The sequence below is a fragment of the Lampetra fluviatilis genome, chromosome 10, assembly GCF_964198595.1.
Source record: "Lampetra fluviatilis chromosome 10, kcLamFluv1.1, whole genome shotgun sequence".
Classification (NCBI taxonomy): Eukaryota; Metazoa; Chordata; class Hyperoartia; order Petromyzontiformes; family Petromyzontidae; genus Lampetra; species Lampetra fluviatilis.
Genome location: NC_136284.1, coordinates 2,817,428 through 2,842,451, shown reverse-complemented (window position 1 = coordinate 2,842,451; position 25,024 = coordinate 2,817,428). Strand labels below are relative to the sequence as shown.

General features: G+C 50.8%; 2 protein-coding genes across 2 annotated transcripts in view; one reads left to right on the top strand and one right to left on the bottom strand.

Moving 5' to 3' along the window:
- The first annotated feature begins 660 nt into the window (after nt 1-660).
- STT3B (STT3 oligosaccharyltransferase complex catalytic subunit B) lies at nt 661-15,426 on the top strand. The gene is made up of 16 exons (XM_078860150.1): nt 661-839; nt 2,743-2,851; nt 3,385-3,672; nt 4,510-4,575; nt 4,680-4,779; nt 5,280-5,378; nt 6,156-6,302; nt 7,387-7,435; nt 7,786-7,940; nt 8,566-8,783; nt 9,002-9,189; nt 9,707-9,878; nt 9,997-10,170; nt 10,747-10,860; nt 11,579-11,791; nt 13,266-15,426. Exons 1-16 carry the CDS (start codon nt 679-681, stop codon nt 13,338-13,340), a joined length of 2,328 nt encoding a protein of 775 aa, XP_078716276.1. The 5' UTR covers nt 661-678; the 3' UTR covers nt 13,341-15,426.
- OSBPL11 (oxysterol binding protein like 11) overlaps nt 15,333-25,024 on the bottom strand; it is a 30,643-nt gene continuing 20,951 nt past the window's right edge. Inside the window, exons 11-14 of the mRNA XM_078860149.1 lie at nt 20,801-20,987; nt 18,974-19,156; nt 17,717-17,870; nt 15,333-16,818 (exon numbers count right to left, since the gene is read on the bottom strand). Coding sequence (XP_078716275.1) covers nt 16,744-16,818; nt 17,717-17,870; nt 18,974-19,156; nt 20,801-20,987 — 599 coding nt within the window. The 3' untranslated portion in view covers nt 15,333-16,743. The remainder of the gene's footprint in view (nt 16,819-17,716; nt 17,871-18,973; nt 19,157-20,800; nt 20,988-25,024) is intronic.

Sequence of the window (25,024 nt, the reverse complement as noted above, 5' to 3'; positions counted from 1 at the left end):
TCGGAAACGAGTAAATCCTCATCCAGGTCCTGGTCCATGATCCTGCTCGAGGTGGAAATTGGGTTCGTTTGATGACATTAGGAACTCAGGTGATGCCAAGATTTCAGATTTCTGGGCTCTGGCCTTCTGCAGTCCGTTACTTCAGTCAGACTTCCTGCAAAAACCAAAATGGCGTCTTTTTATAATAAACCTCAAAACCTCACCCTAACTGGCCCTTCCGGGTATTGAGTTTTTATTTTATTTAAACCTTATTAAACCTAATTGTTTCAAACCTTGCCTTGCCACCCATGATTCAATCACCCTTCCATCCACGTGTTCATTCATTCACCCATTCAATCACCCTTCCATCCATTTGTTCATTCATTAACCCATTCATTCACCCTTCCATACACTTATTCATTCATTAACCCCTTCATTCACCCTTCCACCCACTCATTACCCCAATCACCCCACTGGAGTTCTTTCATTGATCTTTTAGCCCATCCCACTCCACGCCCCCCACCCCAACTCAACCTTCAGCACGACGTCACTTCCCGAGCCACCCAATGGGAGCTCACCACGCAGAAGCCACTTCCGTTAAGTTAGGCGCTCCGCGATTGGCCTCTTGCAAGTGAAACGCGACGCGATTGGTCGAAAGCAAAGCGGCCCCTCATTGGTCCTCTTGCACCCCGGGGTAAGATGGCGGAGCAGGCAGAGCTGCGCGCTTTAGCGGCGCGGCCCGCGGGTCTGCAATCGCTCCTCACCTTCACGGTGCTCGCGCTCGCCTGCCTCGCCGGATTTAGCTCCCGGCTCTTCGCCGTCATCCGTTTCGAGAGCATCATCCACGAGTTCGACCCCTGGTGAGCGCGGGGAGCGAAGTCGGCATCGCCGGGGGCACTAGGCCTCCGCGTACCCCCCCTCGCTCGCCTGGATGCGAGTCCCCGGGAGGCGCGGCCTCGGCCGGCGGGAGCGAGGAGACGCGAGCGGGGGTCGGGGACATGGTCTGTGGTCATAGTCCAGAGATTAGTCCGTGTCAGGGCTAGGCCGGGGTTAGGATCGATCTGCATGATTGAACATTCATTGGAAATGCACGAGGGTTTTTTAAAAGTCGAGTTGCCAGCAAGGCGGCTGGCACATGTACAGCGATCTTTGTTAATCCACTGCTAGATGAGATTCTCCTCCAGCCGTGTGGGTTTGTGGGGTTTAATTGAGCATACTTCACCACCACGGTCAGTCCGAGTTGGTGGAGTCTGGCAACATAAACGCGGGGGTCATCGAAACGCGGTACACCAATTGAGTTTGCTGCATTTGACATTTCGCTGTTTGCACATTAAAAAAAAAAGTGCTCGTGGAGTTTTTTTGCGTCTTGCCACGAGGATATCGATGCGGAAAGAGTAACACGCGAACACAAACCGAAGCCTGTTCGGGTGCCCGCGTCAGTGACCGCACCGCGAGATGCGCGGAGCTGTAACGCGATTCCCGGAAATATTCAGGATTAATCGAAATTGCCCCCCGCGATGCTCGGTGATGCAAACCAACACAACTATGAATAAAATACGACGTGGAATTATATCGCGTGTAAATGCGATCGCATCTCCTTCAGTAGTTATGCAGAAAGGAGTGGGGCATATTTATTTTTCACAAGTCGGGCATAGGCAGACCAAAAAACGGGAATGTCTTTGGCTGCTCTTGAGCATGGGACAGGGAGTTGACAGCTTGCGTGGATGGGATAAAGGAGCAGTGTAAGAGAATTATATAACCCCCCCCCCTCCATTGAGCGATGGTGCGACTGGAGTCTAAGATACGTGACATAAAAACAACGAAGTCTGTGCACACTGCTCAGGCAAAGGCCCTTGCAATCATCGTTTGCACCCACGGCGCGGGAGGAAGAGGAAGGTTTGGCCGTGACCCACGCCTCTTATGGCCGCTGTTATAATGGTTGACGGAGGGAGGTAAGGAGAGGGGGGAGTCGGTCACGCGTGTCGCGCCTGCGCAGGTAGAGGGGGTGGGTTGCCTTGGACAGGTGTCCTATTTCCTCAATACACGCATTCTCTAGGGCACAGTGTGTTCTCTCTCGACTTGACGCTTCATGGTCCAAGGGCCTTGTGGAAATCAAGACACGTTACACTCGGGACATTGTATATAAAACACGGTGAGATCCCGTTGAGCTTAGAAGTCACTTTTTTCAAGGAAGGACCTGGATCTCTGAAAGCAATATGGGTATTGTGGCCATGCCGTGCAAGGTCAAAATCCTGTCGCACAGGTCGAAATGTTACGAAACGTATTACAACGGAATGAGCGCAGTGTTCCGTGTGAATGTGCAAGATGCATAAATTAGTCCCATGATGTCACCGTGCCATATCAATGGACTGCCAGTCTAATTATCTGCTGATATAAACGAGGTCACACGAACGTGGGTGTGTCAACGGCCACCGGCTGCATGCCTCAGCCTGCCAGTAATAAGTATAATTACGGCAGTGTTAATAGAATGTCTGTGAACGCCTTTGATCTTCGCACATCTGATTTGAGGAATACGTTCTTTGTCCGGAAACTTAGCATCAGCAGCTGGCTATTTAAAATGATAATCGGATGGATTATTCTTGTTTTCTTGTTCTCTTTCCCTCCCTGTTGCCATTATGCAATTACTGGTGGCGTTTTACAAAAACAGATGAACCGTCTCTTAAGCATGATTACCTTGAAATCCACAATTTCACATGCAATTTGCGTAACTGAATGTCTCCGCTCTTGTGTTTTGTCATGCAGGTTTAATTACCGCGCCACGCATCACCTCAGCTCGCACGGCTTCTATGAGTTTCTCAATTGGTTCGACGAGCGGGCATGGTACCCGCTCGGGAGGATCGTGGGGGGCACGGTGAGACACTGTCACCCTCTCGTTAACCCACACGTGCCCTTGGCACTATGCAGACACAGCCTGGCTATGACATTCTCTTGGAATTCAATAGATATGTAGCAATTGATACCTCCCCTAAAAAATCAATGAATGTTCTGTGTGTGTAGTGTAAGCATACGAATCTGTTTAATATGTGCGTCATTGCATGCATGATTGCTAATAACAAACGCAATTTGTTTTTAAATAGCAAAGGCAATTGCAGGTCAAGACACCGTATAAAGTGCAGGACAGACTAAATGTAAACTATGCTCGATGGAAACCAATTTAAGGAGATACATTTTCGAATGTTGACATGCTAGCATTCGATATAGATTTTGCTGAACTTGACTTTCTATCTGCAAAGCAAAAAAGTGTCACAGTTCATTGTATACGCCTTCGCATGCTCATGAAGATATAAACCTTCGTGATATCGTTACAGCTATAAGTACTAGAGGCAGTGTAACACGAGCCGTCTCCATCTCTCCCTCCCCCGCGTCCAACCGCGAGACATCCAGGTTTACCCAGGGCTCATGGTGACGGCCGGTGCGATCCACTGGCTGCTCAACTCGCTGCATGTGACGGTGCACATCCGCGACGTGTGCGTGTTCCTGGCGCCCGTGTTCAGCGGCTTCACGGCCATCGCCACATATCTGCTGACGCGCCAGCTCTGGAGCGGTGGCGCCGGGCTCTTTGCCGCGTGCTTTATCGCCATTGTGCCGGGATACATCTCTCGCTCCGTGGCCGGCTCCTATGACAACGAGGGTGTCGCCATCTTCGCTCTCCAGTTCACCTACTACCTCTGGGTTCGTTAGTCACTGCTGTTTGCTAATTGATGTGCTCCTTTCGTGCTGCCGCATTGTGTGGTGGGCGATGCACGCTTTCGTAAAATTTGAGCAACCCAACACTTTTACTGTGGCCGTACGTCTTGTACTTCGACTCGGTGGTTCAAAGTGGCTGTGCTACTCTTCCCGAGTTTGTCATTAATGTTTAACCATAGGAGTCCTATGGTTTAACCATAAGAGTCCTATGGTTAAACATTAAGAGTCCTAAAGGTGCCTTCACGGCTCTGTGGTGTTGCATTAAAAGACGTGGATATGCATGTGGTGACTGTTCGTGTCTGGAAAACCTTTTCATGTGCAGACTCTAATTATGCAACAAAACAAACAAAATTGTAATAATATCCTTCAGACAGTATGATGTCACATGAGCTGAGATGTCACCTTATCTTCCTTACTGTTGAATGTTTTGTTGAATTTCTAGTGACAGATGCAACCTCGTAATTTATATTTGTATCACCTGTCACAGTGGATTTTCATAAACTCCTCAATCAGATGTTTTGCTATATTCTTTGGGTCTTTCGGTAAAGTCGCGTAGAACAAAACATGTTTACAAAAAACTACTAGAGCTACTATGTTGTACAATTTTCTTTTGTTCTACGTGACTTACCGAAAGACCCAAAGAATATGAATTCCTGCAGTCATGAAAGCTTTAAGTCAAGATTCAGATGTTTTGCTTTTAAACATCACTTCGGTGAACGTTTTTCTCTGACGTTTGCCCATGTGGATTCTAATTGGCGATTGCTTTTGCAGTTTATAAAACCCCCTTTGCTTCGGTGACATAACCTGCAATTCTTCCTGCAGGTGAAGTCTGTGAAGACTGGCTCCGTGTTCTGGTCGACATGCTGCTGCCTCTCCTACTTCTACATGGTGAGCGATGCGATTCCCACTCGTGCGTGTATACGTGGCCACGGGGCGTTGGGCTGGACGCTGATAGCGCCGTGTGACTGTGCGTGTGCACTGTGCTGCTGCAGGTGTCGGCGTGGGGTGGCTACGTCTTCATCATCAACCTCATCCCCTTGCACGTCTTCGTGCTGCTCCTCATGCAGCGCTTCAGCCGCAGGCTATACATCGGTACGCCTGCCGATGCTGCACCCCACCGGGCGGTTTGTTTGCAACATTTCTTTGGGTGCAGTTGCACGGGGCGATGGAGTGGAGTTGTGGTGTTCACGAGAAGCTTTCTCCAAGCATTACACGTCTACATTGCTCGGTGCTTTCGATCCTCGGGCCATTCTGCGTGGAGGGCAGTCCTCTTCCACCACAATGCGTGTCACTGCAGCTTACTGCATTTACACTGCGGGCCGTCCCGGATTGTTGGCCGAACATGGGCCCTGCCCAGTGCGAAAGCAGTTAGGTAGAGGCCTTGCATTGCAAAGCAGGTTGATACCTGGTTGACATCTGGCGGCGCAACCGTTGACTGGTCTATCACTATTGGCACTCGTTACGTGATCACGGCACCACAAATGTTTGACTGTCGAGGCGCATTCTGCCTGTCACCGCGGTGTTGTTGAGAAGTGATGGGGTGGAAGATTGCACTCATGTTTGCTCCTCCGCCCCTTCCTGTCCTCCCCCAGCTTACAGCACATTCTTCATCCTGGGCCTCATCCTCTCCATGCAAATCCCATTTGTGGGCTTCCAGCCTGTGCGCACCAGCGAACACATGGCCGCAGCCGGTGAGTCTCCACGCAGGGCACGGTGGAGGAGGAGGGGGTGGGGTGGTGGTGGTGGCTCCGCTGGCCAAGTGCCCGCTCCCTGCTTTTAGAGATTCAAGTTGGGGGGGGGGGGGGGTATTCTTTCCCGGCGCTTGAGATCCGGTTGCAAGATCACATGACTGTAGACTTAGGAATTAGAGTTGACGAATCTAATTTTGTTGACGATACGATAGAAAGCTTCATAATAGGACGATTAATTGTCGCTATGTCAATTTCCCCTAGCTTTGTAATTGTATCTTCTATTTTGAATATTGATTTTGTGCTTTCCTGTGCTACCAGTAAAAAAAAGGAATGTGAAAATAAGTAATGTGCACGACTGCAATAAAAATAACGATTACTTAAATGTTATTCAGCTGTGGGTCGCTTTACATCATCCTCCTATAAGTCTTCCTGTCATTGCAAGTTAACGATCTATAATGTTTTTAACGCATGCGCTGTTAGTGTCGGAAAAAAGTAATGCATTAATTAGACTAACGATGGAAATTATGACATAACCATCATGCTAACAAAATATCTGCATCTCCGATTAGTGTGGTTGGCTACGTACGGCGCGGAAGAAGTTCAACATGCATACCATTTTCACTTGATTTTGTTTGAAGGAAATAAAATACCGCTAAGAGCAAAACTGGCCTTATATTGTCATACAGTACTGTACATGATAGTATCGCTGTATCTCTGACAACCTATTGGGAATACATTCGGGTCTGACTGCCCGCGATGACCACGTTGTGCGTGCAGGGGTGTTCGTGCTGCTGCAGGCGTACGCCTTCCTGCAGTATTTGCGCGAACGACTAACGCGGCAGGAGTTCAAGACGCTGTTCTTCGTGGCGGTGGCGCTCGCCGCCGGCGTGGTGTTCCTCACCGTTGTCTACCTCACTTACGCGGGTGAGCTACGCCGTGCCCGTACCGAGCAGCCGTTCCACTCTGGGTGGTGCCACCAGCCGCTGGCTTTGCTGGTGTGGCCCACAGTCTGCGGACGAGATGCACTGAGAGCACCCTCTGCACTGGAGCTTAAACATGCGGCGGAGGGGGGTACGATGTCGAATGGGTTTTCTGTAGGGGGTTGAGTGGCAAGTGATTGTGCTAATAAATAAATAAAAATATGGCCAAATTATTGATAATGGGGCACAAGCGCAAGGCAACTTAATTCACTAAATTCGTCATTTGCGCTGTCGTACAATGTAAGTGTATAAAACACTGATATTTTGTCCAATGTTCTCTCTTAAAAGCACGGAAAGGGTGGTAGATTGACACACATCGCAAGTGTTCTTTACTCTGGGGCGCTGACAGAACTGGGAACGTTTAAGCAACCTGATATGAACAGTTTTGAATTGAAGTGTGAAATAATACGCATACATTAATTTAAACGAAAATTGAAATTAACAAATGCACTGCATCATAGCAAAGCCGATCGTGTGTGTAAGTGCAGTTTTGTGTTATGGTTCCAAAGCCATGTCCTGTGTGAGGCCAGTACCGCTGCGGGATGGTCTTACCCCACCTTGTCTTGCTTCTCTCATCTTCGTCACATCCCGTCCTCTGCACTCCCAATCTCTACTCTCCCTCTCTGTGCCTCGCTCGCCCTGCGCCCAGTCTTGCTCTCTTGTTCATTTTCTCTTCTGCCTCCCTTTCACTGGAACAAACTCTCACTGCACATAAAACAATCAGCTTCACTAACCTACTGCCATTCCTCTCTTAAAACCCATCTCTTCTCCCTCAGCGCATCCTCCTGATACCAGGCCGACCGCAAGCCGTCACTACCCCTACTCCTCCTTAACCACTCCCATCTGCCCTCCTGTCACCATAACTACACCAGCACTTTTATTAACCCCAATTTTTTTCAATCTCGGCCATTATCATCTTACGTACAATTGAATAATTGCTGTAAGGCACCTTGGAATAAGGAGCTACATAATCTAGATAAGTTATGATCATCACTCATTATTACTGCTCCTACCCCTGCCGTCTTTAGGATACATCGCTCCTTGGAGCGGAAGATTCTACTCCCTGTGGGACACTGGGTGAGTTATTCACAATAAAAAAAAATCGAGCAAACAGCTGTCCGTCTCTGGAACGACACGAGTTTCTATGTTTGCGTTAAAGCGACAATATGCTCGTCGGGTGTAACGGTTGGGCTACTCTGTGATTCTTTTTCTGGGTTTTAGCTTCGTGATTAACGTATTCTCTGTCCGGCTTTCGCCATGCACCACTGCGGGCTTCTTCAAGAGCTCCGTTAGTGTTTGACATAACCATCATGTTTGGCAAAAACTTGCGAGGCGAAACGCTCAACACGCGGCTTAACTTTGAAGAGCCGCGGGTGGAGCACGAGAGGCTGAGAAAGCATACGTATGAAGTTTAACTCCTGTTGCAGGTATGCCAAGATCCACATCCCCATCATCGCGTCAGTGTCTGAGCACCAGCCCACCACGTGGGTCTCCTTCTTCTTCGACCTGCACATCCTGGTGTGCGTTTTCCCCGCCGGACTCTGGTTCTGCATCAAGGACATCAACGACGAGCGGGTTTTCAGTGAGAGCTACGCGAGCACACGCCCCTCCCCAGTCCCGGCGGGGGGGGGGGGAAGAGTCGCACCTCTCTCCTCCGCTTGTTTGAGCGTTGCAGTCACGGCGTTGTCTTCGGAGACACGCTACGACGCGTGGTTTGTTTAACTGATTAGAATCGATTCCTTGGCTCGCTTTCATTTTCATTGAATCGAGAGTGTAAAGAATCAACTGTTTATTTGTGTGTTTATATGGATGGGAAGTTGGCTCAGCGATTGGTGCTTCGTGCTCTGAACCCGTCGACCCGAGTTTTATTTTCTCTACCACGGCTAACGTCCGTGGCGAGTGATATCTGAACCGGTCCCGGGCTCTTCCTCCGCCTTCGCCAACTTGCACTGACCAACCTAAAGTATGGCAAAACAACCCCCATGATCGACACGACGTAGGGAGGCCTTCACCGGTGGATTGATGAAGGGCTGAGCATGTGTTGTATGTGTTATTGGTTCACCCGACCCCTGCAGCCACTACATTCATCATAACAAAAAAAAAAATCGTCCAAACGTAAGCGAAATGTTACCGTCCTGTCTGACGGAGCCTGACTTGTTATGTCCTGCTTTGTGTTTTATTCTGCACGCACGCACACATGTGCGCAGTCGCTCTGTATGCGATCACGGCGACGTACTTTGCGGGGGTGATGGTGCGGCTCATGCTCACGCTCACGCCTGTGGTGTGCGTGCTGGCCGGCATCGCCTTCTCCGACACGTTCCGGCAGTACCTTGCCGACGAGCGGCAACCCGAGCGACGTACGGGTGGGGACAGCAGCGACGACGAGGACGAGGGCAAGCGCAGCACCCCCAATCTCTACGACAAGGTGCGGGTCCTGGGCCTCACCTAGGTCGACTCGGCCTCAAATGAGTACCCGCTATACTGTGTAAACATCGCCACTGGGTCGTGGCTTTGACCACCCACCGTCTCGTTTGCCGTGCCATCTTTAATAGGTGCTCGCTAACGGCACTTGCCCCAACAGTTTGTTTAAAGCCTATATGTCTTTTGTGCGTGCGTGTCCGTGCATGTCTGTTTGTGCGGAAGGCGGGCAAGGTGCGGAAGTACCCCTCGGAGCAGGAGAAGAGCGAGGAGGGGCTGGGTCCCAATGTCAAGAGCATCGTGGTCATGGTGGTGCTCATGCTGCTCATGATGTTCGCCGTGCACTGCACCTGGGTCACGAGCAACGCGTACTCGAGCCCCAGCGTCGTGTTGGCGTCGTACAACCATGACGGGTCCGACCCTTGCCACATCGCACTCCCCCCCTCCCCCACTCCAACCGCAAGCATACACGTGGTGCACATGTGTCATTGCTCTTACGCAACAACACGCAACAACACACGAATACATGGGCATGTTTATTTTAGCAGCTTCACATGTGACACTGTTTTGTAACCAGGTGGTAAATAATCGCCGAATTTTTTTTAGATCTTTTCATGAGGGTCCATAGGATGTGTGGTGTTTCTTTGTGTGTGTTTTTATGCATGTTTGGATTTTTTCATGTGTTTTGTAAGTTAGCAGGAAACCTGGACAATCGGTACTTTTGTTACATTTGACTGGGAACGATGTCCGGTTTCTGTCTTTTGGAGCCGATAACCAACTGGAAATGGTTACCAGTTCGCCGGTTGTTGTTAAACAACCCTAGTTGAGATCACAAATATGCCACCTTTCGTAATGACGGTTGGTAATGTGTGACGCTGTGATCGGAACCCACGGGTCAACGTGACGCTCCCCTTGCGTGTGTCCCCACAGGACGCGAAACATCTTGGATGACTTCCGCGAGGCATACTACTGGCTGCGGCGAAACACGGACGAGCACGCGCGTGTGATGTCGTGGTGGGATTATGGGTACCAGATCGCGGGCATGGCCAACCGCACCACCCTCGTGGACAACAACACGTGGAACAACAGCCACATAGCGCTCGTACGTGGATAGAATCGCACCCATTCGCACGTACAGCGCACGCATCGCATGCTAACGCACACCAGGTTCGCAAAAAAAAACTGCAGCGATGTGGATGCCCCCACGTTCTGTAACCCAGGTGGGCAAGGCGATGTCGTCCAACGAGAGCGCGGCGTATGAGATCATGCGCAGCCTGGATGTCGACTATGTGCTCATCATCTTCGGGGGTGTCATCGGCTACTCGGGCGATGATATCAACAAGTTCCTGTGGATGGTTCGCATCGCCGAGGGGGAGCACCCCAGGGACATCCGCGTGAGTGCCGCCCTCTCCCCCCCGCCCCCCGAACCCCCACAACGTTCTAGTACCTCGTCGCTCTCCTGCAACGAGCGCACACAGCGGCGCCTGCCACACTCGGGCAGCGCAAGCGCTGGCTAATGCCGCAACTCCCTTGGCCTACTCCACCCGTGAGGTTCCTGGTAGGGCAGGGTCAATCAAGGGGAAGAAGCGAGGCGCCACATGCCCAAAGTGCTCTAGTTGTAAGTTTCATATCATACAGAGTAGCAAGCAGCTTCATCTTAGTTTCTTGCAGAAGACAGCCAATCCCATCAGTGGCCCAAGGTTCTGTGAAAAGACCTCTAAACGGAGGAGAGTGGTAGTTTCACATTTTCCGTCGTCGATTGAAACCCGCAAGTGAGGGATATTATGTTGACCCGTTTGCTTGGCGACTACCACTGGAGGGCACGAGGAGTTTATGATCACTCGTGGGTGCTGGATTGATGCTTCGCAGGACAGTGACAGGTGGTGGCAGCAGTGGATTGACGATAATGCTGATGTGGTTTGGTCGTGCTGACGGTGCCACACCCCGTGTTTTGTGTCGCGCGTGTGCAGGAGAGCGATTACTTCACACCGCAGGGCGAGTTCCGTGTGGACCGGGGTGGCTCTCCCGTGCTGCTCAACTGCCTCATGTACAAGATGTCCTACTACCGCTTTGGGGAGATGCAGGTAGGGTGCGAGCAAGACGCCTGCCCAGCCCGTCGCACACCACATGGGAGGCGGTAACGTCGAGACCCAAGCACTCGGCTCGGTGTTGTAACTTTTTAGGTGTGTAAGTTTTGTTCCCCAATATTATCCCAATTTGTGCTAACGGCGTCGATGTCTTGAGATGAAGAATCCATTCGGGACTCTCACAGAGACCGAGAGAACGGCCCACAGAAGCGGGTATCACAGAGCTCCCCCTGAGATACCTTAAAGTGACCTCTAGGCTACACAGTAGGGGGGCAGCACTTGCCCATTGCCAGAGAATGGACTCCAAGCTGGAATGTAGCCGTATTAATTGCAGAACCAAATGTTATTATCATTGAACTGGCTGAGACCATCAACTCAATACACGTTAGAACCCGGTTGGTTATAGCACATTTAGCCGGCTGGATTCAAACTAAGGATCTCAGCAGAGCATTCTGACCTCCGAGCAAACTGGGCCATCTTGGGATCATCCAGAACTTGTAGAGTGCGGCAAAATACAACGTTCTGCACTCCCCTCGGCCTACTTTGCCACCCCGCACTGACCAGCGTGATAAAGTATGCTCGTATGACCCTCACGCCATGCACGGTGTGGGGAGGCCCTCGTCCAGTGGAATGACACGTCGCTGTACGAGGTTGCGAGGTTGCGAGGTAAGCATGTAATCACACGCCACGGTGTGTCGGCCCATGCTTGGCGCAGCTGGACTTCCGCACGCCGCCCGGCTTTGACCGCACGCGTAACGCGGAGATCGGCAACAAGGACATCAGCTTCAAGCACCTGGAGGAGGCGTTCACCTCGGAGCACTGGCTCGTGCGGATCTTCCGCGTCAAGCAGCTGGAGAACCGCGAGCCGCTGGGCCGCAAAGCGCGCTCCACCAACACCGTGCCCAAGCAGAGATACGTCTCCAAGAAGGTCGAATCCACCACCTCACCCGCACGCACCACGCGCCAACCCTACGTGTTTGGTCATGTGAATAATTGATTGTGAAAATGTCTCGCTGAGTTGTATTCTGCGACACCTTCGTCTTCGTGTCCATTGGTGGACACGAAGATGTCTGCTGCTGCTTTTGCGGCCTCCAGGCAGTTCAGTTCTGCATCCCTTGCCCAGTTTTGTTTCGCTTCCTTGTCTGCTTCTACGCATGTTGAACATCTTTCGCACCATACATAGGTAACCTTGATAATCGGAGATGCGGGGGAAGGACAACAAACTAAACACAAGCAGTTCTAAAGAAATTCGTTTTCAATCTAGATTTAAAAGTGCATAGCTCCAGTGACTTCATATCGGAAAAGCGTTCCAGACGGCCGCAGAAGCGCATATGAACGCGCGCAATCCAGTGGACCGTCTTTGACTAGCCAAAAGCTGCTGCGAGGATGACCGGAGTTCATGTGATTGTTTGTTCCTTGACCAGCTTAGCAAGGTATTGTGGTTCATTGGTGGCAAGCACTTTGAAATGAGTGCCACCTTATAAGTTTGTTTTTTTGACACTGCTTGGCCTGTTGATGCATCCTCCGTCAAGTCCTCTTCAGCCGTCTGCAGATGCCTTCCAGCATGGTGTATGGTAGTCTGTCACCGCTCGGCCTTGTTACAATACTATTTTTCACGAGGTTCCTCTTTGGTAAATTCCATGATCGTTTGGTACGAAGGAGAAAACTCTTTGCACACGATGGGGGAAACGCTGATAGCTCCGCACGTATAGATTAAAATATCCATTGCTGTACTACCATCTCCCAGCCACCTTGCAGCCCAATTCGGTACCACCTGAATCGAGGTGAACTATTCCAGGGGAGCTAAGCAGGACTGCTGTGTGGGGAGGTTGAGCAGAGATACCGACACGTGGATGCTTGCGGGATTCCTATGTGTATCTTTGTTAAAGAGCCCTTGCTCTGGGTGCAAGTATCTTGGTGAGTTATGCTGGATTAGTCAGGTGACCGGGAGGTGGCAGTGCAACAGGTGGGTTTGTAAACTTATCTGTTAAGACCTTGGAGTGCTGTCCTCTTGAATTAATTGGTTTTATCAGAGGACTCGTTTCTCCCACATGAACAACGCAAAAGAGGATATCAGCAAACTCTCTAAATGCAAGGACCCTCTTTAAAAGCCTCTTGAGACTCGAGGCTTTTGTGGATTAATAAATTATATTACGTGTGCTGAAAAAGTTGTTGATCAAGTACAATAGGTGGTCGTTTCTCTTGGGGCTTCTGTGACGTCAAAAGGTCGACGATGCCTGGAAGTGTTGCCCCCGTCTTGCGGGGAATAATGTGACCTTGACAAGAGATTGAAAGCACGAGACGGTATCGCCAAACTGCGTCGCAGCCCTCGACGCATGCTGCCGTTTCGCTCGGTGGCGGTGCTAACCCTGCGTGTCCGCGTCCACCCGTGTGTCACGCAGACGAGCAAGAGGAAGCGCGGCCACATCAAGAACAAGATGGTCATCAAGAGAGGGAAGAAGTCGACCTCGAAATAAAAGGGGTCGCACGTGGAATGAATTCCAATCAATCCGCCCGCCCTCCTGGAGAACTGAGTGCTTGCCCCACCGGGGGGCACGGGCGAGTTGCAGGGTGCCCGTTGTCTCGCGCTGCCGAGGCAATAGTTTTATTTCCGTTGGTTTATTTTCTTTCTCTTTCTCCTGTTGTTTTCTTCTTACAACAAAGATTGTATATATGGCATCACCTCTCTTTAAGTTGTGACAGCGGAGGATGGGGGATTGTTCTTTCGTGAAAGCGAGTTGCCCCGATGGTAATTGTGCGTCCAGGACCATTGCACTGATGTCCGGCGTACGTGAAGGCGTGCGCGCTTTGAAGCTTTCGGCCGAATGACGTGAGATTAATGGGGAGTTTTACAACTTCAGAAAATTAGCATCGCATCCACTGGAACCCCTGTCTTAATCAACCAATAGCCGTGTACCATTGTCACCCAATAATTAAACCCACGTAATTGTGTTAACCATGTCCATTCTGCAACTGTCTTGTTAAGTTTACAAGTTTAAACTTACCACCTACTTTGAGTGCATGCATTCTTCTTGTTTAATGATTGTGGAGCTGTATTTTGCATCTCCTTAGTCCGTGGGCCGGATCAGAAATTTGGTACAAGGTGGCAAATGCTCACTGGCCATATAATTAAATTGGTATAAGTGAAGTATTTGATAACCCACACGTTGTAAATGTTTATCATCATAATTCGCTATTTTCCTAAACATCAAAGAAATTGGAACCGCAAAATTATTTGCCGTCTCGGGCGGCACCAGCAAGTGAAACGTCTGGTCTGGGCTCACTGGACGACCCCGCGGCCTGTCCTTGTCCCGACCGCGGTGAAGCAAGTGCTGATCTCAGCGGCAATGCAGGGCGGTTTTCTGCAGTGCTCTCATGGTGGCCAGGACCCCTCCCCACTACCCTCTCCACTGAATGCACTGGGGACAACTGGAAAGAGGCTGTGGATTGTAGAGCGGCGCGTGTGGCGGGGTCAACAGCTGGGAAAGTCTCTTAGTTTTCACGAGTTGGCGGGTGGCAAGGTCAACTGTTTGGCACAGGTAACTGTGACTTGGTAAGCCGTGCATTACCGGAGTGGGGTGGGTTGTGTTCCTCGTGATGCTGGCTCTTTTTCACAAAGACATGCGAATACTTTTTAACTTTATTTACTCGATAGTAAATTATTTGTTTCATACAAGGACCATGGGAGTGGGAGCTTCCATGCGCTTGCCATGCACTGAGGAATATTAGCAGCTCCAGGCATTATTAAACCATTTCCTGTTTGGACACCCAAGTAAACTACGTTTCAGACGGAAACTCCCCCTTGACTCTCAATTATAATTTGTAAATGTTTTCTCACTTGCCATGAGGCTGCTGTTGATTTGTAAATGTTTTGCAAAATTGTCTTTTTTTTGGGTAATTCTGTAAAATTTGACCAATGGATGTTGACAGCTGAATAAATAAAAAAAACCCCCGCTGCATATTTATCCTCGTAATCAAATTTAGTACAGGGCATCCTAAACTGGGATTGTTGCACACCGCTTTCCACGTTTGCCACCATTTCAGTACAAACGATATTGTTCATTGTTGGTAGGCACATCCCACGTGGAACACACACTTGTATCCCCGCTGCTGTCTTATGCTCCAGTCATCACCAGGGTGGGATGCAGACTGCAGTTTGGGCAACTAAACCTCGTGGTATTGCTCTGCTCTCCTAGATATGGCTTGGCTTGACAACTTTCTACAAAAATAATCAACTTTTTGCAATTAATACTGACTTCAGTTGTGCTTATTTAAATAAAAAGTAATTCATAAGTTCCAAAGAAACTTTTTTCAGCAATGTTCATTCAAGTGGGTGTAGTAATCAGACTGTTGCTTTTTTCGAACAACACAACTCATTCCCAGAGCAATGCCATCTCCAAAGCCCTTTGTTGTGCAAGTGCTTACATGCATCAATGTATATGGATCCACATTTACGTTTGTAGAACCTTTATTTGCCCATGTGCTGAACAGAATATAAAATAAAGTATTGCATAGCTTTGTAATCAGATGCAGGTCCAGTTATAATAAAATCCACAACTTTTATATCTGAACAATTTCCAATGTACAATTCGCAGCAATGAACCAACTCAAGCTGCACCCCAGGATGGTTCCACTGAAAAGGGATCTGTGAACTTGGAACTGGGCCTGCTCTTCGGACACAGGTCGTGGATGTAATCATTTGCTCTTGATCTCGTAGGGACCCAATTGTGTCAGTGCAATAACCGAAAAGACCGAAGGGTACAGGTGGTAGCAACACGGCCTGGCGCTGAAGTTTTGTCAATCTGCCATCGGCGTACACAGCCTCATTCGTTTACCCATCATTAGCCAAGCCGCTCATGGGGTTTTTGCCAACACTCGCGCAGGGTTCTTCAATGGGTGGTCTAGTTGGCCAGGTGTGACCTGCTAAACTTTGGCCCACCAAGAGATATAGCTTGTCGAGATATAGACTAGTGTGACAGGCAAATGCGACTGAAGACGAGGTACAGGTTGGTGGTCTCATGCACAAATGCTATGATGTCACAACACCATGTGACCTCAACGCCTGGACACCCACTACTGCCAGCACCTGCTAGCGGTTTTTTTTGGCCAGCCGGAAGATACAGTTGAAGAACCCTGTCGTAGGGCAACGCAGACGATTCGCCAGGCCAGGGGAGCTTGTGATGCCAGGACACCCAGGGCAAGGGGATGTGTGGCTAAAGCTGATGGCACAGCCTTAGCACAAGTCCCACATAACAAACCCACATGTAATAAAAAACAAAAATCAACGTATCATCATTACATGGCACAAACATAATTATAAAAAAATACGCCAATGACTCCCGCACGCAGAAAGTGACGCATGAAGTTACATTTCCATCGTCAATGAGGAATAAGGTTCGGAGAGAAACGAGCCACTGCCTTGGGGTGCAGGAAAGTGCAAGCGGCACAGGCGGGCAGTGGTTGGGGGACGAGAGGGAGGAGAGGAATAAGGCACTGGAGTACAGCGCAGTCTCTGTACTGACAGGAAGGGAAGGCTGCAGCGGATGCAGCAAGGAGGTCCCGTACGCAGAGGGCACATTCAAAAGACGAAACACACGCACACCGAGCTATGAGCGTGGGGACACCGTTAAACATGCAATTATGTTTAGACAAAGTAAGTAATTAAGCGAGAAACAATGTCAAATTAAGACAGTTATTCGTTTTTCAGAGGTTCTAAACATTTCACTTTTCATTACTGGATATAGACATTTTTGGCTTCCAGTAGTGTATTAAGAACGTTTTTTTTTATATATTGCAATTTTATAATCCTTGTGTTAGATTATTAAAGATTCATCAGCCACAGGTAAAGTCAAGTTAGTGTCGCAGTTAAGTCGCGTTGATTTACGGTTGGGAAGGAAGTGGGAATCCGGACAGCGAAGCCTTCACCTGGGGGTGGTTAAACACCCACCCTTCGCCCTGCAACACCAGACGACACAAAACAAAAACGTGTGATCACCGTTTGAAGGTTCAAACTGGCACAGTTTCATGCCAAGCCGCTCATGGGGTTTTTGCCAACACTCGCGCAGGGTTCTTCAATGGGTGGTCTCGTTGGCCAGGTGTGACCTGCTAAACTTTGGCCCACCAAGAGATATAGCTTGTCGAGATAGAGACTAGTGTGACAGAGGCAAATGCGACTGAAGACGAGGTACAGGTTGGTGGTCTCATGCTTTCAGATGCGCTTCTGCGGCCGTCTGGAACGCTCTTCCGATATTAGGAAGCCAATGTAGCTCGAAGACTCATTTCTTAAGAGCTGCTTTTTGTGTTTAGTTTGTTGTTCCCCCCACCCCCGCACCTCCGATTCGCACACCCCGCACCTCCGATGGCCAATTACGGTACGAAAGAAGTTCAACATACAGTGGGATAGCTGCCCTCTTGCATCTCAAGCCCTCCCGCAGCGCTGCGTGTGCGAGACAAGTTACTCTGCATGAGCGTCCGCAGTTATTGCACGTCTCTCAGTGCAGCACGGCAGCGGCAGATGGGGACATCCATGAGAGGGTGTCCAGGTCCGCACTTGGTGACACAATAATTGGCATCTTGTTGGAGCAAACAGCAGTGCCTCGCCAATCCACGTGGGGGCCAGTGGGATATTGTTCATCAACGATGAAGACCTCTCTCCACAGCTCGGTGAAAGCCACCCCAAGCCACTGCCAGCTCTCACCATGCTTGCCCCAATCCCATCTAGCTCGTGAACATGAGCACGCTCTCTGCGGTCGATGTGCCCTTAGGCGTGTCCCCTCCTTCAGCACGTGAATTGGGCTGATGATACCTTCTGTGTGCGTCGGCTACCGTGCGGCTGAATGAGTGAGTAGCGCACCTCCTTGCTGAAGTATTGCGTGTTCCAGGGCGTGCCGCTTTCGGCACGCCGCCGCTCCTCCTGCCGCTGGCGCTCCTCCAGCTCGTGCTTGTGCTGCGTGGCGAGCTCCAGGTCACCCGCGCGCAACGCTTCCGTCACGCACTGCCACAGGCGTCTGTGTGGCGGGGGCGGGGGGTTGGTCAGCGTGTTGGGTCACCACGTGTGCAGTGGTGCTTCCCAAACTCACGGGGGTGGGGGGTGGCACGTACACAAACGTACAAAAACAAAGATCCCCCGTGTAGCCTTCACAGACTCTTGGGGCAAGTGCAGTCAGCGAGCACCTATGAAGGCTGGCATGGCACACAAGGGGGTGGATGGCCAACAAGATGCCCGGCCGCCTTTGTCTCCCTAGTGGCGATGTTTACATATTGTGCAAGGCACTCGTTTGAGACTGAGTCGACCTAGGGGAGGCCCAGGACTGGTTCAGCTAATTATCACTGGTTCTTGGCCATGAGCGAGAATCGAAGTCGGGTCGCCGGACTTCGATTCTCAAGTTACGCTGCTCATGCAGCGTAACTTGAGCGCACTCACCGCTGCGCCATCTCTCCCCACGAACGTACACAAGGACAAGCACAAACACATTCAAGAAAACAAATACATACACGTACGTACATAGGCAAAAACAAAAAGGTCCCTCCCATAGTCTTAAACTATTGGGGCAAGCACTGTTAGTGAGCACCGATGAAGGCTGAGATGGCACACGGAGGTGGATGGTTAGAACCATGCCCAGCCACCCCAATAATGATGTTTACACATGGCACAGGTACTCATTTAAGGCTGATTCGACCTATGGGAGGCCCAGAACCACTTCAGATAGTCGTCACCAAGGTTGGCCATGAGCGGGAATCGAATTCGGGTTGCCGTGTTTGTAGCGCAGAGCACAAACTACCACACCACTGATCCTAATATAGGCGCACACATAGGCACAAACACGTATTTGCACGCATGCAATCCCACTCACAGAGGTTCTGCAGCACCTACTACCAACTCGCACGGTTAGTTGCAGAACCACGGACAGACATACATAAAAAAACACGCAAAGTGTCTAATTCACATTTTTGCAAAAACCCACTTTTCTGCATGTTTTCAGTGCAAGAAAAACTGGCCAAATCTGCAGTAACGGCAACGACAATGTATTCACCATACTACAAAAGTCAGGCCCAAATGACTAAAAGCGAGGTCAAGGGCAGTGGGCATATGTGCCGGGGGTGGCAGTACCTCGACTCGAAGGCCCACTGCTTCGACACGGGCCGCACTCGCTTCCTGCACACGGGAATGCGTGCGATGTCCACGCTGCGCGTCTCTCCGCTGCTGTGGACGAACTCGACGACGCCGTTCCACTCGCCCTGCGCCTTGCACACCACCGTGCCGCTCGGCACGTGCTTCACCTCCGCCGTCACCCTGTGCGCAAGTGCGGCACGGCGAGACTGCGACGTCACACTTAAATTGTCGCCGAATATTTTCCAGGTCACTAGAGTAGGCATATTTAACTCTAACTACTTTTTTATTTAACAGGTAAGGCTCACTGAGCGAGAGCTCTTCTTCAGAAGCGACCTGGCCACAAATAATAGCAAAGTGGCTTAGCATGTGGAAAGTTATAACAGCCAAATACTCTAAATGCAGGTTCTAAATGTGGAGGCAAAAACCGAGATAAATCCACGTGATCACAGGGAGAACATGCAAACTCCAAATATACAGGCATTGTCAGGATCGGTATCGAACCCACGACCTCGTGCATACCACAGCTATAGCGAGAGGTTTCGAGACGCGGGAGTGCCAAGTATGGAAACATATTCTGGGTCCCGGACAGACCTGGGTGAAATGAAGCCCTGGGTACAACAGTGGCGTAGTGTGATTGGCAGGGGAATTGGTGGTGATAAGGAATGTAATGGGGGCTTCCCCTTGTGCAATTACACCCCCTCTGTAATTACACCTCATCTGCCAACTCTGGTTGTCCTAAAAACATGGTCCTGGCATTTGAATGTGGAATTTCCACCGCTGAATTAGATTCATAGAGATGAAAATGCGCATAACTCCACATTCGTTTTTAGCAGAAAAACCACTGCGACCTTCAACCGACGACTTCCAACTATGAACCTCTCACACGCTGCCAGCAGAGGGCAGTGTGGCAGCAGAGCTTGAGAGCTGTAAACCAGGAAGGTAAGGATGTATGGATTTATCGATGAACCTTCTCATGCATCACATCCACTGTCGTGGATGGCTCAGATTTATACGACTAGATATGAAATTATCTTTCAATACATGTAGTGGGTGGGTTGTGTGTTTCTTTGACTCTGAAAATCACGAAATAACTAAATATTTGTTTGGCCTTGTTCTGAATAATTCATGGACGAGGGTTCAATTACCTTTTATACCGGCAATACATGCATTAAACCATGCACGCAACAATTGACGATTCACGCAAATTGCATGCTTATATTACATTCAGGTTAATGGGGTGAACACAATTGCACAAGCCATACGGAAATGAACAATGTAAATGAGATGGGTAAAACAACAAGAAAGAAGCAATCATTTACTCCAAATGACAAGAGCTAAGGGTGACAATTCATCGTATCGCTGAGGTGGAGGGGTGAATTACTGCATGGCGACGTTAAACCCCACCAATCAAATGCGTCCGACAAACTGTAAAGGCCGTCCCGTGGCAGTGGGAAGCAGGGGCAGAGTTTGGATTAAGATCGTTAACCAATCAAGCGCTAGCAACACCCCTTGCCCTAACCAATGAAGAAAACCAGCTGCTAGTACTGACATTCTCATTGGCCCAAATCGTAACCGATCAGGCGCTAGTACTAGCCTTATCATTGACCCGAACCAACAAGCCTACCAGGCAAAAGTACTCACCTTCTCACTGAGAATAACCAAACTTGCCAGATAACCAGGTACGAATAGTAGTCGTCCTTCTCCTCCACCAACCCAAACCCCTTCCATCTAACCTTAAGCCCCCATCCTCAATTCTGGCAATGCACCGTGGCCTCTACTTGGCGCTTGCTTGCGCTTTGCTTGTGGATGGTGGTGGTGGCGTACCGGTGCAGCTTGCCCCCATAGAAAGGCTTCGTGTGGAAGGTGACGCTGGCGGAGTATCCGGTTTGCATGCAGCCGAGGTGGACCTTTCCCCCCAGCTCCAGCCATGGCACCGTGAGGATGGAGCGGGCGTAGGCGCTCGGCAGAGTGAACGTGTACTCCTCCCCACAGTCCAGCAGCTGCAGGACTCCTGCGCACGCGCACAAGCGCATGTATAAGCGTCCGCACACGCGCGCATGCGAGGGAATGCTCACGATTGTACACGTGTGCATGCGCACGCGCAGACACTTGCACACAAAGATCCCCTATTCATCCTTTAGCAGATTGCTGGGGCAAGTTCTGTTAGTGAGCACCTATGAAGGCCGGCACGAAACAGGAGGGGGGTGGATGGCCACATACTCACCACCCAAGACCGGTTCAGAATATTCGTGGATGATGTTGGCCGTGAGTGTGAATTTAACGTGGGTCACCAGATCTTTAGCACAGTGCACTATCCACTGCGCCACTAATCCCCATTCGCACACACAGGCATGCGCGCACACACACACAAGTACACAGTCATGCAAAGATAAAGTGCTGTTCGCGAGCACCTCTGAAAGCCGCCACGGCACACGAAGAGGGGGGTGGCCAGCACCACGCCCAACCACCTTCATCTCCCGAGTGGCAATGTTTACACATTGCACCAGGTACTCATTTGAGGCTAAATCGACCTAGGGCAGGCTCAGAACCGGTTCAGATAATCGCCACCGATGTTGGCCGTGAGCGAGAATCAGACTTGGGTCGCCGGGTTCGTAGCGCAGTGCGCTAACCGCGACACTACCGTGCACTACAACAACAACCGCCATTCGCCACTAAGTGGCGGTGACGTCACCACGACGCTTGTGCCAGGCTATGTGCACGTTAAGGCCACGTGAAGTGTCGAACGCCCGCTGGCAGGTCACAGGGCAGACCCAAGTGCCACGGGTTGACTGACAGATGACTGGCTGATGCACCACCTGTGCCCCCTACTGTGCCAACTTGCTGTTCTTTAGCCACCCGGCGCGCCGCTCATTGTTGTGAGCGTCGCTCCTCCCCCCTCCATTGGTGTTGGAGGGCGACTGCCTCAAACTGCCCAATAGCATCCTTCACAAGCCTTCTCCACAGAGGCTGATCTTGACACCGCTGGTATCAGTCATCGGCAAGTCCACTCAGCTCCACATCCTCCTGTACCACATCACTCCATCTCCTCTCTAGCCCGTGCCGTGTCCGTTTAGCCCCCTCGATCCGGCCGAACAAAAGCTGTTTCGGCATGCGGTGGCCGGGTATGTGGGCTACATGACCCAGCCAATGCAGCCTTACCTGCTGGAGGAGCTCACCTATGGGACTTTGTCCAGATCTTTCAAGGATATGTGAGCTCCTCACACAATCCAGCCTGGTTAAATCCAGGATGGATCGTAGGCGGGCTAGCCTAAATGTATATAACCGGCAAAGATGTTCTATTAGGGGGGGTCCACGTTTCGCAAGCGTGGAGAAGGGAGGGAATGACTGTGGCCAAGAAGACCTGAAGTTTAAGTGCGAGCGACAGACCAAGTAGCTTCCACACAGCGTTATGCAACCGATGAAAAGATAATGCCGCTGGACTGATTCGAAGTGAGACCTCTACTGTCAAACCAGAGCCGGTTATGCGCACACTGCCCAGGTATGGGAAACTCTCCACTTTCTCCACAACTGGCCTATCACCAATTCGGAGTTGTGGGGGTGGAGTGTCTGATAGTACAAAATACCCAGGCAGGTGCTTAGTTTTGGTGGGGCTGAGGGTAAGTCTCCACCTCTTAGTGGCAAGCTCCAGGTTCAGCAGCAGCACCTCCAACTCCTCCTCTGAGTGAACAGCAATTACCAGATCATCGGCATAGTTGAGCAATAGGGAGCCATCCCATGACCACACCCAGGCATCGATCAGCCTCCCATTGTATCTGTACCAGATAGAAATTCCTCCGGTACAGCTACTTAAGGCTTCACGAACTACGTGGTCGAAATAGATGTTAAATAATGTGGGAGCCAAAGGACATCCCTGTCGCACCCCAAAGTGAACAGGGAATGGCTCTGACTCCTGGCCACGTAGTTTTACCCGGGCCCGCTCACAATCATGAAGGTCCATAATGATCGTGAGCAGCGGGTCAGGAACTCCGAAAGCACGAAGAACAACCCAGAGCCCAGGCCTCCTCATGGTATCATAGGCCTTGATCAGGTCAATAAAGCAGAGATGTACATCTTGTTGGAATTCCCTACACCTCTGCTGTAGCAGACGAACAGAAAATATGGCATCTGTGCAGGATCGCCCTTTCCTGAAACCACATTGGGGCTCCGAAAGCCTCTCCTCAGCATCCTGGCAAGGCAATGTTGAATAATCCTTGCCAGGACTTTTCCCGGCACACTGAGGAGTGAGATGCCCCTGTAGTTGTTACAGTCTGTGCGGTCCACCTTCTTAAAGAGGGGGACCACCAAGGCATCCTTCCAATCCTGCAGAATCCGTCCAGTGGTCAAGACTGTTGTTATGATGTCATGTAGGGCAGTCTGTGCACAAACACCACCCACCCTCAGCATTTCGCTTGGGAGATCATCTCTGCCTGGTGCCTTTCCTGGTCTCAGGCTCTGGATCGCCTTCAGTACTTCCTCAACTGATGGCACCTCAGCCAGCCACTCACAGAGGGAGACCTCTTCCAATAGATGAGGCACCACAGCCTCAGTAGGGTCATCCACACTTTGTTCCACGATGTTTTCCAGGCTGATGGATTTGCCCTCCCCCAGGACCTCACAGTAATGCTCAGAAAATCTGCAAACCTGTTCCTGGGGGGTCGGAGATTGGATCACCGTTCTTTCCCCTAATGATGGTAATAGGTGTGGCGCTGCAGGTTACTTTTTTATGGAATTAAAGAGCGATTTGTGATCGCGGGCCATTGAGGCAGACTCCATCTCCTCAGCAACCCGCGACCACAACCCATCCTTGCAGCGCCTCACGGCTCTCCGAACCTCCGAGCGAAGGCTGCAGTAAGCCTCCTCATTATCTGACGTGGGATTCTGTAGACAATGAGAGTGGGCCTGTCGCTTTTTCTCAGCCAGCCTGAACACCTCCTCTGTCAGCCAGGGTCTCTGAGGAGGTCTGGATCGTGTACCCAAAGCAGCCATTCCAACTGCATGAGCCACAGTCCCAAACCTCGCCCAATTTCCCCTCGACATCAGGAGGAGTGGGGGACGATGCCAACCCCAGCCGCAAGCGATGATGGAATTCTCGCTTTCAACTTTCGTCAGCTAGCTGAGACCATGGCACTATGGGTCTGAATGGGGTCCTGGGTGTACACCCACCACCAGAGTGGAAGAATGGCAGGCGCATCTTACAGATGACAAGTCTATGGTCAATGAGCAGATCAGCTCCACGGTAGGTCCTGGTGTCAAGGACATGGGCCCGCATCCACTGTTCCGTCACTATGTTGTTAGCAGATGTTCTTGCTTGGGACCGGCATGCATCCATGATGTTGTGTGGATGCGCCGATGCCGGAACAGCGTGTTGGTGGCAGGAGCCAGAGCCGGTTCACTGGACCCTCCTGAATACCAGAGATCCAGGCGTTACCGGTCCAGTTCCCGACAAAGGAGTGGCAGCCTCTCCTCCGCAGTGAGTGTTCGAACATTCTACGTGGCCACCATCCGTAGTGGCTTTTTGTTGTTTCTGGAGGAGCCCCGAGGGTAAGGATTCAGTCTCCTGGCTCCGCCAAATGGTGTTTGGCCAGGAGACGTTATAGACGCCTGTCCCGCCGGGGCCTCTGGCACAAGCTTAATAAATGTTTTGCCTCGTAGTTTAGTGGTAGTTAATTGAAGGTGGAGGGGTTACCAGCCCCTCGCACCCGTCCAGAGCCTCCATTTGGCCACTGTGGTGGTTACAAACGCCATGAAGGGAAAGGCCAATCTAAATTGGCCCTTCCCCCACGGCACTGCCCACCACAGCGTTGCCGTCCGGCACCACGAGGAGGTAGAGGGTTGTTTTTGCCAGACATCCCTCCACGGACGTGCACTACACATGCATGCACACGCATACACACGCATGCACACGCATGCACACGCATGCACACGCATGCACAGGTATGCACACCGAGAGAGCACGAACTTCACGCGGAGTCAGCGAAGCGGCGGCGAGACATTTGTTTGTGCGTGGCATGGCATGCACAATAAACACTGTTTGCCAAGAGAAATGTC